Here is an 18320-nt window from a genome sequence, read left to right on the forward strand (position 1 = left end):
AAAAGCACATAAACGTAGTCTACTAAATATTCAAAACTCTCATTTCAGTGTTTGAAATGGTGAAATTCTGACTGTATAGGGAACAAAATGTTTCTGTCAAAGTTCAATCAGTTTGTAGTTGGCTGAAATGTGACTAATTATTTAACAGGATGCTGCTGTATTTAACTTTAAAAGTGGCAAAAACAAATCTGTTCAGAGTAACAAGTTTGTAAAAGTTCTCCTTTCAAAGAACAGAAGAGCCGGTAATTAATAAAGACAAGTGTTCAGATTTATTTGGAAATTCACAGTTTCTAATGGCACTACAGCTCCGTAGTTACATATTGAAAGTCTTCTTTCCACAACCCTGGATGCTGCACACAGATGGTGTAACTTCCCGCTCTACCTCTGCTCTCATCTGGACCTCTTTTCAATGGGTTTCTATACAATCAGGCCCTCTTGCTCTGAATGGCTAATTGTACAGATTGGAAAAAATTTTAAATCATCTAAAACATACTGTTAACCTAAAGCAGCAACTTAAACAAAAGAGGCTTTAAATAAGTCACATTACAACCAATACCCCCAGAAAGGTATTAGACAAGTTTAAAAACAGTTATTACTAAAAGTGCTCAATAACTTAAATCTTGCAACACAAAACGGTCAATTCTCTCCCTTTCAAAAAGAAACTTTCCACTTTCACTCATTACTGTACAAACACATACTTAAGAAATGATTTGATTCAAATACAGTCACTGCCAATTATTTTTAAAGAAAAAAGACGAAGACAAACCCATTGACATCACACATGTATATCTCTGCACATTTGTAGCCAGTACAAAGCAAACATCAAGGAATAATAATCCCTTTAGACTTGACCAATTAGACAAGGCTTGACAAACTCACTAGCTGGTTCTGTGCATATATACATAGGCAGTGATTATGAGACCTGGACTCATTTGACAAACCTTTGAATTTTCCATTTGTAAGAGAAAACAGTGATCTGAAAGTTGGGAGGATTAGTGCTTATTGTGAATGTTGAAAATGTAATGTAGCTAAAGAAAACCCTTAAAAGTGGCTAAATGTGTTTAAAAGGTGAGTTTATAAAACAATTATTTGCAAGTACTAGTTATTTTCAAGAAAAGATCCTGTCGTTTTTTTCTTCCCCTTCTCATTGAATTAGTAACCAAAGAAAACTAGTGTGAATAAGTTAAATGAAAATAACATCAAAAGCATCACCACTTACCTAAAAGAACAGATGTAAAAATTCCATCAAGTGTCTGTTTCAAGTGAGTTTGCTAAACAGAGGTCTAGTTGGCCAAGTCTTTAGGATCTTTACACTGTCTTTACTGATCTTTACTGAACTCCAGGCGCAGATCACATTAAAGCCTTGTAGTGTTTGCAGCTTCAAAAAACTAACAAAGTTATAAAAGAAATCAAATGACAGGAAAAGTTCTCCCTCCTCTTCCAGTGGCATTATAAATAGACAAAAGGCACATAAATATGGGAAGGTGCAAGAAGTAGGAACAAAGCTAAAGGAAGAGGTTTAGGCTTTCATTCCTATCCCACCCAAGGAACTGGGCTTCCAAATTACTTTTGTCCCAGTAATTAATCTGTGAAAAAAATCTTTATAAAATGTCTACCATTGTCCTTGTAGGAAGTGATCAGCCTTGTAAAACTGCAGCTCACTAACCAAGATTGACACAATCCCACCTACTTTTTAAAAAGGCAGGAATCATAATTTCTGAATACTTTTCCCAGTAATATTTTCTCCCTCCCCCAAACCCTTCAAATACCACAGACTGTTCTTCAAAGAACAACAAAAGTCTCCAGTATGAAAAGTTCGATTAATTTTAAATATGTCCCGAGACTGCTGTAACACCAAGTGTTCCCACGGTGATCTCTTTGTTTCCTTTGATTATGTCATGCAGGCTTGGCAATGATCCTGACTTAGTCTGTATTAGAGTTTTTATCAATTTTCCTTGGTCTTGGACTTTAGACCGCCTTCGTTTCAAAGCCCTCTTCTCAGTTTTTGTCTTTTGGGACTGTCCATTGCACAGACTTGTGCAAGCTGAAATGCCACAAAAATAAGACTCTTCTGACTGTGATGAAGTTTCTGAGCTTCCTTCAGACGGAGGACCCTTATAAGAAGAGTGATAAACTTCTCCCATATTAGAAAAATCTCTCTGGTTCGTAAAAGGCTTTCTTCCTTTTATGTCGCCATTGGCTATAGGGTGCAATGGATGTGCTGGCTTTATGGTCTCAATTTTTTCAGTTTTGTACTTGCAGCGTTTCTTCTATAACACAAGGAAAAGAAAGGGTAGGAATTAGACCTCCAATAGTTACCTAACCAAATTCAGAGAGCTGAGCTACTGGAGTAAAGTGCCCTCTCCTGGTGGAAAGTAAAAGAGTATTATAAATAGCAAGACATACTGTTATGTTCTTTACAGATACCATAATTACCTTTTCATTTTGTAAATACTACTCAGTCAAACTCTTATCTGCCACCTCTGAATATAGATTAGGGGGCGATAACTAAAATCTGAATGCCTATTATGTGCCAGACATCATTCTAGTTGCTTTCATGTGTATCTTACTTGCTAACTCTGAAAGGTGAGTATCAATATTTTGTCCCTGGTTACCAAATGAAAACACCAAGGTTCACAGGTTTAATTCCCTCCCCAAGTTACAAGGTAGTATGTGGTGAAGTTAGGATTGAATCCTAGGCTATTTCAATCCTAACTTCGCCACATACTACCTTGTAACTTGGGCCAAGTTACAAGATAGTTAAGTTCTAATGGCTAAGTCCTTTCACCTGGAGACAATTACCTCTAATCAAAATGAGGACAACTTACTTTAAGAGGCAAAATGGAAAAAGCACACACTTTGTAACCAAAAAAGCCTAAGTACAGTCTGATTTTTGCCACCTATTTAATGAGTCATTTAAAGAAGATACAAACTCTGAGTTTCAGTGTTCTCACTTAAAAAATGGGAGAGTATCGTCTTCAGGTTGATGTGAGGATTACAGGAATAGCACACACACTGAGTCATTCTTTATTATCAGTGCATGTCAGACAATCAGCCAGGGGTCAGCAAGTTTTTTCTGTAAAAGCCAGATAGTAAATATTTTAGGCTTTTCAGGTCACATACTCTCTCTCTGCATATTCTTTTTTATTTTACAACTCTTTAAAAATGGCTTCAGGCCCCTATAAAACAGGCCACAGGCCATATATAGCCTATGGGTCATAGTTTGCTGACCCCTGTAAACATTTACATCATTATCATGATTGAAAATAAACAGTAAGTTTAAGGACCACTTAAAGGTTATATTAAAACTTTCAACCTATTTCTTCATCTACACCCACATAACACACCAATATACTTAAAAGGAAACAAAACATTACCTTTTTTTCTGGAGAGAACTTGAGGGGTTCTACAATGTACAGATCATTTGTGTCTACTATAAGTAAGAAAAAAAGCAGACATAAAATGTAGATTATACTATGATTAAATACTATAAATATTATCCCTTTATGATTATTTTCTTAACAGAACCAATGAATTTTTATATATATATATCATATATTTATACACTTGAAATTAGTAAGCCAAAAGCAATAAGTTAGGAGAGGGCACCATTCTTATTTTGGGCTTCACTGATCATCATCAAATAACTTAAGTTTTTAACTTACTGTGTTGGCTATCAGCTATCAGCCAACACAGTAAGGATCCTTGTTTGGGCCAGCTCTACCCTCTTATATGTAATGAGAAAAATCACATTCCAGGTAAGCTAATACCAAACCTATAGATCATCTGAATATTTTTCCAGAAGACTATACTGTGTTGCAAATATGGGTTAACTGTGCAACAAGCAGTTGTGACTGTATGAAAGCCAGTTAAAGGAACATACAAAAGGAGATCTAAGAAGTTTTTTCTAATTGTTTATTACTATGATTTACTGCGATCAAAACTATGATTTATTGTGATCAAAACTATGAACTCCAAAATCTTAAAATAGCTTGAATATGCAGTATCAGCAATCAAGCAATAGTGAATGAACACTCTGGCATGGTGAGTAAATTAGAAATACTGGCCTTAGGTTGCTGAAATTTCATTACTTTAAGCACATTCACGACAGCTCTATGCCACCCCCATCCTGACAAGATAAATACGCATATAAAAGAGGCACTCTGAGACTTCAGTCCTATTCAACCCACTAAAAGTAGATGATTTATAGTCTGATGTAGGCAGAAGTTTATAAGTAGCAAACTCATTATAAAAGTTCATGTACCAGAAATCTAATAACATGATTCAACGAATTATAATTTTTTACATTGTCTTAGAAATTTGTTGAGAAAGTCATCAAATATATAAAAGTATCCAAAGATTCCTTTAAATAGTCATTTCTATCAGATTACTAATCTCATTCAAATTGCTTTTTTAAAAAACATGACGTGTACTTCTAGGAATGGTTGTTAATGGTTTTCAGATCAACCTCAAGCAATTAAATGAATTTAAAAAAAAATCACTAACAGCACTGAAGGGCTGTCAAGACTAAGTGAGTAATTCCAGGCCACAATTGAAGGAAAAAGTAGGAACCCAGACAGTCAAGTGGAACACAGAAGTCATTTCTGTCCTGAGAGCTTGCTGCCACTGCCCAGCATCACATATTACTAGCCTGGGAAAGGTCAAAATTCAAAGCACTATTTTAACTGAATGCATATTGCTTTCACACGTCGTGAAGTTGAAAAATTAAGTCAAACCATCATAAGTTGGGGACCACCTGTACATTATACTCCCCTTTCAACAAAAAATTATAAGGCATTTAAAACGGGGCAAACACAGTTTGAAAAGACTAAACGTGCATTAGAACCAGAGTTAGATATGGAAGGAATGCTTAAATTATTAGACCAGGAATTTTTAAAAACCATGATTAATATACTAAGGACTTAAGTGGAAAAAAGTAGACAACATCCAAGAACAGATAGATAATGTAAGCAGAAACATTCTAAAAAGGAATTAAAAAGAAATGCTAGAGATCAAACACAGTAACAGAAATGAAGAATGCCTCTGATGGGTTCATTAGTAGACTGAACACAGCTGAGCAAAGAATAACTGAGGCTGAGGATATGATAATAGAAATTTCCAAAACTAAAAAGTAAAGAGAAAAACGAATTTTAAAAAATGAACAGAATACCCAAAAACCGCGGGACAACTACAAAAGGTGTAACATATGAGTAATGAGAATACAGAAAGACAAGAGTAGGAGAATGGAACAGAAGGAATATTGTAAGTAATAATGACAGAATTTCCCCAAATTAATGTCTGACAGTAACCACAGATCCAGGAAACTCAGAATACCAAGAAAGACAAATGCCAAAATTACTACACCCAGGCATTTCATATACAAATTTCAAAAAAATCAAAGATGCAAGCTAAAATTGATGAATTGTTGCCAATAGACCTGCTTTTGCAAGAAATGTTAAAAGTAGTTCTTCAGAAAGGAAAATAATACAGGTCAGAAACTCCGATCTGCATAAAAAAAGGAAGAGTATCAGAGAACGAGTAAGTGAAGGTAAGATAAAAAACTTTTCTTAATCCATAACATAACAACTTGTTCAAAACAATAATAGCAACAATGTATTTGGGTATGCTTATGTAACTATACATGCTTATATAGAAATAAAAAGAATGACAAATTATATAAGGGATTGAAGGGAGGAATTAGGAATATTTTGTTATTATAAAATATTCATACTACCTGCAAAGTAGTATAGTGTGATTTGAAAGGGGACTTGTGGGACTTTCCTGGTGGCGCAGTGGTTAAGAATCCACCTGCCAACGCAGGGGACATGGGTTCGAACCCTGGTCTGGGAAGATCCCACCTGCCATGGAGCAACTGAGCCCATGCGCCACATCTACTGAGCCCGCGTGCTGCAACTACTGAAGCCCGCATGCCTAGAGCCGGTGCTCTGCAACAAGAGAAGCCACCGCAATGAGAAGCCCGCGCACTGCAATGAAGAGCAGCCCCCGCTTGCTGCAACTAGACAAAGCCTGTGCACAGCCACAAAAGATTCCACGTGCCACAACTAAGACCCAATGCAGCCATAAATAAATAAATATTTTTTTAAAAAAGACTCCATGTAAAATAGGTTGTCAAGAGTGAAATAGATATCTACATGAAATAAGATATCTGCAACATTTAACCAACTAACAATTAGAATCCAAATCTTAAAAATAACTATAAACCAGTATGAAAGAGAGAAACAACCCAGTAAAAGAACAGGCAAAAACCTTTAATGCCCAGGAAAGTCAAATGAATAAACGGCATAAGTAAAAATGCTCAGCCCCACTAGTAATCAGGTAATGCAAATTACAATTGCAATGAGGTTAAACACTTTAAAATTTGACAATTCTAAGTGCGTGCTGGTAAAAACATAGAATAATGGGAATTCTCATGGTACTGGTGGAAGGATAAACTGATATGACCACTTTGGAAAAGTTTGCCATTATCTTATAACTTGTAGATAAGCATACCCTACAATCCAGCAATTTTACATCTAGGTAATATTCTTAGAGAAACTCATGCAACTATGTGCCGGTATACAAACAAAGGGAATGTTTACAGCAGCATTATCTGTAATAGCCCCAAACTGTAAACAACACAGTACAATGGATAACTACATTGTGATTTAGTCAGTTACTGAAATACTATACAATATTGAAAATGAAGTATAATCATGTATATGAACCTCACAAATAGAATGCTGAAAGAAAGGCAAAAAAGTATATATGGTATGATTCCATTTATGAAAAGCTCAAAACCAAGTAAAAATCAAATTATATTGTTGAGGAATCCAAACATTGATGGTAAAACTATTAAGAAAATGAAGAATATGACTATTTCAAAAGTCAAGGTAGCTATCTCTACAGGAACAATGCCAAAAGTGCTGGCCTTGTTCTATTTCTTGATCTGGGTGTTAGTTACACAGGTGTTCACTTTATAATTACTTTGCATGTTGTACATTTCAGTTTTGTGCACTTTTTTGTATTTCACTTATTTTATAATAAAAATGTCTTACAAAAATCAAAACAATTTTGGTCCACCTGGCTGGTCAACAAAAGTGAGAGACGTAAATCAAAGTATAAACTACAAAACACTGATGAAAGAAATTAAAGAAGGTACAAAAAAATGGAAAGACATCTCACATTCATGACTGGAGAACTTCATATTGTCAAGATGTCCATACTACCAAAATGATCTATAGATTAAGCATAATCCCTATCAAAATCCTAATAGCATTCTTTTGCTGAAATGCATCCTAAAATTCATATCAAATCCCAAGTGATCTTAAATAGGCAAAACAATTTTTAAAAAATAAAAGAGGACTCACACTGCCTGATTTCAAAACACATCACAAAGTTACAGTAATCAAAACAGTGTGGTACTGGTATAAAGAGACATACAGACCAATGGAATAAAAAAAAGAGCCTAGGAATAAATCCTCTCACAAATGGTAAAATAATCTTCAACAAGAGTGGCAAGACCACTCAATGGGGAATGAACGGTCTCTTCAACAAATAGTGCTGGGAAAACTGGATATCTATATGCAAAAGAATGAAGTTGAACCCTTATCTTACATCATATACAAAAATTAACTGAAAATGGATTAAGAACCTAAACATAAAACCTAAAACTATAAAATTCCTAGAAGAAAACACAGAAGGAAAACTTCATGACATTGGCCTTGGTAATGATTTCTTGGATGTGACATTTAAAGTATAAGCAACAAAAGCAAAAATAGACAAATGGGACTATATCAAACTTAAAAAAATTTTGTCCATCAAAGGACACAATCAACAGAGTGAAAACGCAACCTACAAAATGGGAGAATATAGCTGCAAATCATATATCTGATAAGGGATTGATATCCAGAATATATAGAACTCTTACAATTAAACAAAAAATAACCTGATTTAAAAATGAGCAAAGGACTTGAATAGACATTTCTTCATAGATGATTTATAAATGGCCAACAAGCACATGAAAAGATGCTCAACATCACTAATCATCAGAGAAACACAAATCAAAAGCAAAATGAGATATCACCTCACATACATTAGGATGGCTACTATCAAAATAGAAAACAAGTACTGGTGAGGATGTGGAGAAATCTGGAACCATTGTGCACTGTTGGTGGAACTGTAAAATGGTGCAACCACTATGACAAACACTGTAAAGTTTCTTCAAAAAATAGAACTACCATATGATCCAGCAATCCCATTTGAGTACATAGTTGACCCTTGAACAACGTGGATTTGAACTGCATGAGTCAACTTAAACGTGGATTTTTTTCAACAGTAAATACTACAGTGCTACACAATATGTGGTTGGCTGAATCTGCGGATCCAGAACCTCAGATACGGAGGAACCATGGATATGGAGGGTCAACTATAAATTATACATGGATTTTCAACTGCGCAGAGACTCAGTGCCCCTAACTCCAGCTCTGTTCAAGGGTCAACTATATATCCAGAAGAACTGAAAGCAAGGTCTTAAAGATTTATTTGCACACTCATGTTCACAGCAGTATTATTTCACAATAGCCAAGAGGTAGAAGCAACCCAAATGCCCATCAACAGATGAATAAACAAAACATGATTATATGTGTACAACAGAATATTATTCAGTCTTGAAAAAGAAGAAAATCCTGTCACATGCTACAACATGGATGAAACTTGAGGACACTATGCTAAATGAAATAAGCCAGTCAGAGAAAGACAACTCATCTAAGAGGAATCATATTATTTATCAAAATATTCAAATTCACAGAAACAGAAAAAACAACGAAGGTTACCAGGGGCTGGGAGGAGAGGAAAAAAGGGATTGGTTTAATGGATATAGAGTTTCAGATTTACAAAATGGAAAAGTTCTGGAGATCTGTTTCACATCATTGTGAATATACTTAACATTACTGAACTATACACTTAAAAAGTAAATTTTTAAGAGCAAATTAAATCTCAAGATGGTAAATTTTACATGTCTTTTACTACAGTAAGAAAACAAAATAAGACATGGACCCTTCTCACTGAGCTTAGAATTAAAAATAAGGCAAGTACAGGATGGCTAAAATCAAAGTAGACTATAATAAATGCCTTAAGAAGAGATTTAACTCAAACAGAAGAAATAAATGAATTAACAAACAGTGGAATCAGAATTAAAGCCAGCTTCCTGCCTACTGTACTCAACTTTTTTAACTGTAAAGATGAACCAAGATGACACAGTTGTTTAAAAGAGAAGTAATTCTATTCTCAGGTACAAAAGGCTATTCTATCTGGCTTTGAAGAGTGACATAGAGAAAAGAAATAGTAAAATAGGATTTCAACTAATTTGATATGAGACTAGAAATGCTGAGAAGGAAAAACATCTCAACATATTTCCTAATCACATGAACACAGCTCAAATAAGTAATGCACATACACCCACCACAACGGCTAAAAGACCAACAATACTAAATGTTAATAGGGATATGGAACAAATGGAACTCTCAAAAAGAGCTGATGGGAGGGCAAATTCATACAACACTCTGCAAAACTGTGTGGCAGTATTTACTAAGGTGGCATATACACAATCTTATGATCCAGCAATCCCATTTCTAGGTATATATCCAACAGATGTGTGTTCATGTGTTCGCCAAAAGATATGTAATAGCCTCAAACTGAAATAATCCAATGTAAATGAATAATGTATGTTTGTATAATGGGATACTATACAGGAATAAGAGTAAACAAACTACAACTATACTCAATGACATGGTGAATCTCACAATATCAAAATATGTAGTGGCTATACTGAGAGGGGATGGGCAGTGTAGAGCACAAGGAAGTTTCTGGGGTGCTAGATAATGTTCTGCTCCTTAATCGGGGTGTTGGTCACACAGGTATGTTCAGTTTGTGAAAATCCACCAAGCTTCACATATGATAAGTACACTTTCCTGTACAAGTTACACTTCATTTAAAAAACTCAGTTATAAAAAGACACATCAGCCAAAAGAAGAAAAAAAGAGAAAGAAAAAGGCAGGAACTAGGATGAAATTTACTAGTCGTAAGTAAACACACATGTAATGGATTAAGTCTGTAAAGTTTTGTGATAACAGTAAACCAGAGAATCTCAGGAATGATTGCTTAAATGATTGAATCAATTGAAACATGCTGCTCAGTTACTAAATCCTAAAGAAAGAGAATCCAATGATTAAGAAAGCACTAGTTGAAATATATCATTAATTTGGTTATTTTAATATTGCTATAAAGATAAGTCTCTCAATAAGCACTAATTACAGTACTAATTATAAAAAGTACTAATACAGGAAAACAACCACTCAGTACACACCCATTCATTTAAATTTAAGTATTCATTAAGTGTTAGACAATGGAATACTATTATAGACCCTGGGCTATGAAAAGAGAAAGACCCGATTTATTTTTCGGAAAGTGCCTCACAGACCTAAACTAGAGACAAAAGGGGTCCTACCTGTACAGGAAGAGAAGGCAGATAAGCACAGGATACTATGGGAGCACATTCAGATTTTCCATATCTGCTGAACTTTCTCAAACACCCCTTTCTAAAAAGAAATACTTCTAAACAGGAGCATGTGCAAATAAGGCTACCAATGGCTAATTTCACTAAGCCCCCCACCCCACCCTCTGGGCTTTTAGGAGCAAAGATTTAAAGTGTGGAAATGGTAAAGTAGCTTTGACACCGCACAAACAAAGGCTACTTATACCCACTGTTCTGTTGCAGATGGTCTCGAACACAACATTGACATTATGCTTCTGCTAGAAGGAAGCTAGATTCACATTTCTATACACATAGTACATATCCACAAAAATCTACCTTCTTTCCCAGTTAATTGTAGAGACTTGGATCTGATAAGTGGGAATGAAGTTCTCCTTTTCAAACTCATATCATCATAGGAAGAGAAACACCTAACATTAAGAAAAAAACAACATTGGGCACAATGAGTAAAATACATGTAATTTACTCTGTAGTTGGGGCTAGACAGATGCTAGAGAACTGTACATACCACATAGGACTAACCTCTAAAGTAACACTCCAGTTATTGATAACACATGTAAAAAAAATTTAAGGATCATTCTCTAAAAGGTGTTGTATTAGAATACCTATTCTCCTCCTCCCCCCTTTAAATTCCACATTGAAGCATCTTTCACAACCATTTCAAGGGTTTTTATACACTTACTATCAGTGTTTTCTCTATTAGAGTCTATAGAACCTTCCAGGCATGCATAGGACCATCTCACTAGTTCCAATGATGTTTTTAACATTTTAGTTTCAAGATAATCATACGGGGAAAGAAATTATCTCAGTATCCTTTATTTGCTCAAATTTCTCAAAGGTATAAGAGGAACTGGACTTCCCTGGCGGTCCTGTGGTTAAGACACCGTGCTTCCAATACAAGGGGCACGGGTTCGATCCCTGGTCGGGGAAGTAAGATCCCACATGCTGCGCAGAGTGGCCAAAAAATAAAAAATAAAAATAAGAGGAAAACTGAAATATAATGCTGCCTTACCTTTTAGGGCTTGGATACTGGTTACTTTTAGGAAGTTTTGAAATATAATCTCCATCAAATTGAGAAGTGTTTCGACAACGCTGCATACAAAGCATCAGTCCCAAGATAACACAGAGAACCAAAGATATGACAAGATAGCTTTGTCGATCTGAAACCTGAGATGAGAAGAGGGCTTAATAATAATAATAATTTGAAAACCATATTAGAAAAAAATACAATGGGATCTAAAGTTCAAAGGACAAATCATTTTAAACATTTTTTTTCAGAGTGCTTCAAAACTGTAAATGCAGGGCATGCTCTTTGAAAATGTACTACAAAGGCAATGTTTTACTTTTTCTTCTCCCCCCTCCATTCTTTAAAAATTTTCAAACCTATGGAAAAGTTTTTAAAATAGTATAATACAATTAATATAATATAATATGACTTTCACCAATCATTAACATGTTCTTCAATCATTATTTGCCACATATGTTCCATTTTTTCATTTGTACTATCTTCTCCTTGGTAAGAAAAAAAAAAAATCATGCTCTTACCTATCTTTCCCACCTTACAAAACTAAACCACTAATTGCCCAGTGATTTAAGCCTGGGGATCACCCTTAATTCCTCATGTCCCACATCCAATCTTTCAGCAAGGCATGTCTTTCTACCTCTAAAATGTATCCTGAATTCACCAACTTCACAATGTTCTCCACTTCTAAAATCCTAGTCCAAGCCAACATCACCTCACCCAGGCTATTGCAATTGCCTCTTTAATTGGTTTCCTCCCCACTTCCACTCTTGCTGGTCTCTAAGAGGCAGTTCTCTATAGAGCAACAAACAGGGAGTTTCTCAAAGTGTTTTCAATGAGATGATCCATGTTACTTCTTTACTGAATACTTTCAATGACTTGCAGTGATTAGAATAAAATTCAAACTCTATATTGCCTACAAAGGCCTACATGACCAGGTCTCTGCCAATTTCCTAAACTCATTTCTTACCCTTACTTCTCTCATTCACTCTGCTCCAGCCACACCAGCTTTCTTTCTGACCCCAAACACATTACACTGTTTCTAGTCACAGGCCTTTGCCCTACTTCTGCTACTAACAAGTTTGTTCTGACCCCAGGCTCTGTGTGGATGCTAACTCCTCTTGAGCACTCAGTTCTAATGCCACCTCCTCAGGCAAGCCTTCCAACATCACCGTAGCTAAAGCAGCAACACTTAAAGCACCACCAGTCCACACACACAAGTTTCACTCTCTACCCCACTGTCCGTCATATATATTTACTGTATGTATTCCCTCTCTCCCCCAGGTGAGAGGGCCCTGTGAGGCTAGTGACTCTTCACTGCTGTATGCCTCAACCTAGAACTGGACAGCTCATGCTTCACACACACCGGTAGCTCAATAAATACTGCTTAAATCAATGAAAAATTTGTTTCATTAAGCAATTAATAAGCCTATTTGAACTGAAAATGAAGTACATATTGCAACTACCAATGGTTTACAAAAGGCTTAACAGAATTGCTTTATAACTGTAATTTAGACCTAAACTATGAAAGCCGTGTTTTCCAAAAGTTTATGATAATTAATATATTTCCAAAACTTTAAAATGCCATATTCTGGTGTTCTGAAAAAGTTCTTTATAAATGACAATCTTCTTCGATTAAAGTTCTTAGATACGAAGCCTGCCTTTATGACACCATTTCCTACAATACCATCAATAACAATTACCTCATGTTTTAATTCTGCTACTGTTGTTGACAAATTTGAAACAAGCTGTGTCATGTTGGTCAGTTGTGCCTGTAGCAACTGGATGGCTTCAGTTTGCCGCTGATCCTATAATAAAGGAGGAAATAAATATTATTTTCCTTTGTGTTTCATGTGTACTTTAACTGCATTATAAATTCAAGTAAAAAATCTGGGAAAACTGTTAAATTCCTCAGGGCGGGGGGGGGGGACATATTAATAGGAAGCTCTTAATGAATGAATACTGTAAACTTGGACCAGAAATTTAAAAAAAAAACATAAAACACTTCAAGAATCTAAGACTATTCAACCTTCCTCCCCTGCCCTGAGCCAAAAAAAACAAAAGCCAAAAACCAAAAAACCTTTCACCATTCACTGCTACCATGTAGAATATTGTCTAACAGACGCTAATAAACTGCTTTTCAAGTTAATATGGGCTCCATATGTTTAAACCAGTATATAACGAGCTATACGCAGAATAGTCACTTTGTCAAGCATGCTTTTTTTTTTTTTTTAAACCAAAGCAGTCAATACAAAGACATGTTGAAAATTTTTGAAGAATGTTTCTGGATATCAAGCAGGCTCATACCAAAAAGGTTTTAAAAGTTCTATTTCACAGCATATTAGGATGGAACTTAGGATGTCACATAGTCAAAAAACTACAACAGATCCTCTAGTCAACCAGTGAAAAGAAATTCATCAAAAACACCCATCTTTACAGCTCTGAATTTTAGAAACTTTTATAATCAACTGACATGTCTTTATTTAAAATATCGCATGCATATTTTAGAGACTTATGCAACATACTCATGGTCATGAACCTACGTTAGGTAGACTGTACTGAAAATTTCAACTAACTAGTGAATTTAGGAAGAAGGAAAAGAGGGCAGAAAGAAGTCAAGGAAATCTAACTCTAATTTAGGACCCTCTATGAAATAGCTACATAACCATTTATTATTCTAAACCTAAGTTTTTCAAACTTAGATTTAAGTAATCTTTAAGTCTCCACTGTGTATATGGGGTTGAGTAGGCGGATGTATAAAACTGTAACAAGAAGTTTCACTTACTTCCCTCACTGTGATCCACTGTGGTACTTTCTATCCTACTTCATATTTTTAAAATGCTGAATGTGATTCATTAAACTGTTTCTTTTGACTCACTTTTGACAAACACTGAGAAATTCTAGACAGTTTTAAAAGATAAGTTATTACAGTTATTAAATTGGTTAACACTTCTAATCAAGATTTACTTCCAATAGTGTTAATGATATACAAGATTATTTAAAAGTACTTAAACAAGTCTTTAATAAAGCATAGATGTTAAATATAAAGAGAAAATACAGAGGGAAAATGTTAATGAAGAACTAAATAAATACTGTGTTCATGGGTCAGAGGGCTTAATACTATTAACATGTGAATTCTCCAAATTGATCTCTAAGTTCAACACAAACCCCATCAAGATCCAAACAGGTTTTTGTTTGTTTGTTTGTTTTTGGTAGCAACTGACAAGCTGATTCTAAAATCTGTATTAGTCAAATCCAGATTAGCCAAAACAATTTTGGACAAGTGCAAAGTTGAAGGATTCACTCTACCTGATTTCAAGAGTTCCTATAAAGCTACAGTAATCACAACAGTGCAGTATAAGCAAAAAGACAGATACAGATGAACAAAACAGAAGAGAATTCCAGAAACAAATCCACATGTATATGGTGAATTGATTTTCATCAAAAGCGCAAAGGAAATCCAGTGGAGAAAAGATAGTCCTTTCCACAAATGATGCTGGAAGAAAGGAATATTCATGTTTCTCAATCCCCTCCCTCACAAAAAAGGAACTTTGATCCATACTCTGTGACACGTAAAAATTAAAATGGATCATAAACCAAATGTAAAACTAAAACTATGCAAATTCTAAAAGAAAACAGAGGAAAACAATCTTTGTGACTTTGGGTTAGGCAAAGAGAAAACAGGTAAATTGGGCTTCAACAAATTAAATTCAGCTCTTCAAAAGATATGTTTAAGAGAATGACAAAACAAGTAATGGACTGGGAGAAAATACTTGCAAAGCCTGTCTCTGATAAAGGACTCATACTAAGAATATGTAAACAACTTTCAAACCTCAATTTCAGAAAGAAAAAAAAAGAGGGGTGGGGAAAAACTGTGTGTAGAACCACAATTATAACATGTCACAAACTGGGAGTAACATGCAACTAAACTCTGCAACCTGAGGCCTCCTCACCTCACCTCACCTTCCCTTAGTCCCAAATAACCTTTTAGAAAAGTTAAATATAAAATTTCTTCATGATGGTAACACACTATAAAAACTTATTAATCAACATCACATTTAATGCTGCAATACTGAACTCAATCCCTTAAAATCAACAAGACAGGGGAATGGCCACTATCAGTCCTATTGCATCACTGTACAGCTCTAGGCAAGAGATAAGAGGAAAAAGGAAGAAAAAAAAAAGGTATAAGGATTAAAAAGAAATAGAGCTGTTTATTTGCAACCAATAAAACTGTCTACACAGAAAACCACAAATGATTTTAGAGTTTAACAAAGTTGCCAAAAAGTCCACTGCACTTCTACACACATACACATACATACAAATCTTGAAATGTAATACAAATAATGCTCAAGAAAATTTTCTCTTGAGCAGATACTGATGCTAACAGCTAGAAAACATCACATTACAGCTTAATCATCAGCTATCAGGGAAAAAGTGAACCAACATTACTTATCCTTCTTACCAGAGAGATCCTACAAAATTCAATGGAAATTTATATAAAAATTAAATAAGATATGAAGATGACCAACCTGCTCCTCTGCTATTCTTGAAGTATTCTGAAGTTTTACTATTGTCATATTGAAAGCCTTTTGCATTTCTTCCATTTGTTTTCGGTACCTATGGAGTAAGAATTGATTTAAATTGGTTTTAATTTCTTATTTATTAATTTATTACTGGAAACACACTTCTGATTTCAATATATAAGATAAATCCGTATTTCTGAAAATGACTCTTACTGAACCCTGTGCGATACAGGAAAACTTACAAAGGTAAAATAAAGAGGTCCCTTGAGGTATTTGCTACCTCAACATCAATTCTATGTTCCTCACTGCTATAAAAGATTTACTAGTCGCATATATAGTCAATAATTTATGACAAAGGACCCATGAATATACAGTGGGGAAAGGACAGTCACTTCAATAAATGGTGCTGGGAAAACTGAATAGCCACATGCAACAAAATGAAACTGGACCCCTATCTTATACCATACACAAAAATTAACTCAAAATGTATTAAAGACTTGAACATAAAACCTGAAACAACAGAACTCCTAAAAGAAAACACAGGCGGTAAGCTCCTTGACATGAGTCTTGGAAATGTTTTTTGGATTTAACACCAAAAGCAAAGGCAATAAATGCAAAAAAAAACAAGTGGGACTACATCAAACTGAAAAACTTCTTACAAAGCAAAAGAAACCATCAACTTAATGAAAAGGCTACCTAGAGGCCTGCGCTCTAGAGCCCACGCACCACAACTACTGAAGCCCGCACGCTCTAGGGCCCGCGTGCTTGCAACTACTGAGCCCGCACACCTAGAGCCCGTGCTCCGCAACAAGAGAAGCCACTGCAACGAGAAGCCCCGCACCGCAACAAGAGTAGCCCTGCTCACCACAACTAGAGCAAGCCCGCGTGAAGCAACAAAGACCCAATGCAGCCAAAAATAAATAAAACATTAAAAAAAGAAAATTGGCAGAGAATCTCAACAGACATTTTTCCAAAGAAAACAGATAGATGGTTAACAGGTAATAGATGAAAAGATGCTCAACATCATTAATCATCAGGGACATGCAAATCAAAATCACAATGAGTTATCACCTCACATCTGTTAAAATTGCTATTATCAAAAAGAGAAAAAATAACATGTTGGTGAGGATACAGAGAAAAGGGAACCCTTGTACACTGTTGGTGGGAACGTAAATTGGTGCAGCCACTATGAAAAACAGTATGGAGGTTTCTCAAAAAATCAAAAATAGAACTGCCATATGATTTAGCAATTCCACTTTTGAGTATTTATCTGAAGGAAAAAAACACTAACTTGAAAAGATATCTGTACCCCCATGTTCAATGCAGCATTATATACAATAGTCATGACCTGGAAGCAGACTAAGTATCCATCAATAGAAGAATAGATAAAGAAAATGTGGTATGTGTATACCAAGGAATATTATTCAGCCATAAAAAAGAAGGAAGTCTTGCCATTTGCAACAACATGGTTGGACCTTGAGGGCATTATGCTAAGTGAAATAAGTTAGACAGAGAAGGACGAATATCATATGATCTCACTTACATGTGGAATCTAAATAAAAGGAAAAAAAATCTTGAACTCATAGATACAGAGAACAGATTGGTGATTGCCAAGGTGGGGGTGGGCAAAACTGATGAAGCGGGTCAAAAGGTAAAACTTTAAATGAATAAGTAACAGGACTATAATGTACAGCATGTTGACTATAGTTGATAATATTGGATCGTGTATTTGAAAGTTGCTAACAGAGTAGATCTTAAAATTTCTTACCACAAGGAAAAACGAAAAGTTGTATGTGGTGATAATATTAACCAGACTTATTGTGGTAATCATTTAGCAATATATACAAATATCAAATCATTATGTTATATGCCTGAAACTAATACAATATTATATGTCAATTACATCTCAATTAAAGAAAGATTTATTAGTGATTTCTGTGGTTCCTTTAGTGGGGCAAATAGGTTGGGGGTGGGGAGAGGCAAGAACAGGTATGATGTAGGCATGCACACACACCCACAGAAAATTTGCCAATAAATTATATGTATGAATTAAGAAGAAACCCCTTTTAGGATATAATGATGACCTTAGTGACATTTCATCAGCAGCATTTTAATTTAAGAAGATTATGAAAAGGTAGCATTTCAGAAATTCTGGGCATTGAGTGCCTAGGTGGTTACAAAATGTTGGAAAAGCCCTAAGGACGCTGGATACTTAAGGAATAAA

The 18320-nt window shown here is 35.1% G+C and overlaps 1 protein-coding gene across 5 annotated transcripts in view; it reads right to left on the reverse strand.

The window, feature by feature from the left end:
- Positions 1 to 267: 267 nt before the first annotated feature.
- Positions 268 to 18320, reverse strand: part of SUCO (SUN domain containing ossification factor) — a 76366-nt gene continuing 58313 nt past the window's right edge. For all 5 annotated transcript variants that reach the window (XM_082832367.1, XM_082832366.1, XM_082832363.1 and 2 more), the window contains 6 exons: positions 16103 to 16190; positions 13274 to 13378; positions 11562 to 11716; positions 10868 to 10959; positions 3378 to 3433; positions 268 to 2270 (listed from right to left, as the gene is read on the reverse strand). In XM_082832367.1, the coding sequence (XP_082688493.1) occupies positions 1827 to 2270; positions 3378 to 3433; positions 10868 to 10959; positions 11562 to 11716; positions 13274 to 13378; positions 16103 to 16190 (940 nt within the window). In that variant the 3' untranslated portion in view covers positions 268 to 1826. The remainder of the gene's footprint in view (positions 2271 to 3377; positions 3434 to 10867; positions 10960 to 11561; positions 11717 to 13273; positions 13379 to 16102; positions 16191 to 18320) is intronic.

This window comes from Leucopleurus acutus (assembly GCF_964270905.1).
Source record: "Leucopleurus acutus genome assembly, chromosome: 2".
NCBI classification, from domain to species: domain Eukaryota; kingdom Metazoa; phylum Chordata; class Mammalia; order Artiodactyla; family Delphinidae; genus Leucopleurus; species Leucopleurus acutus.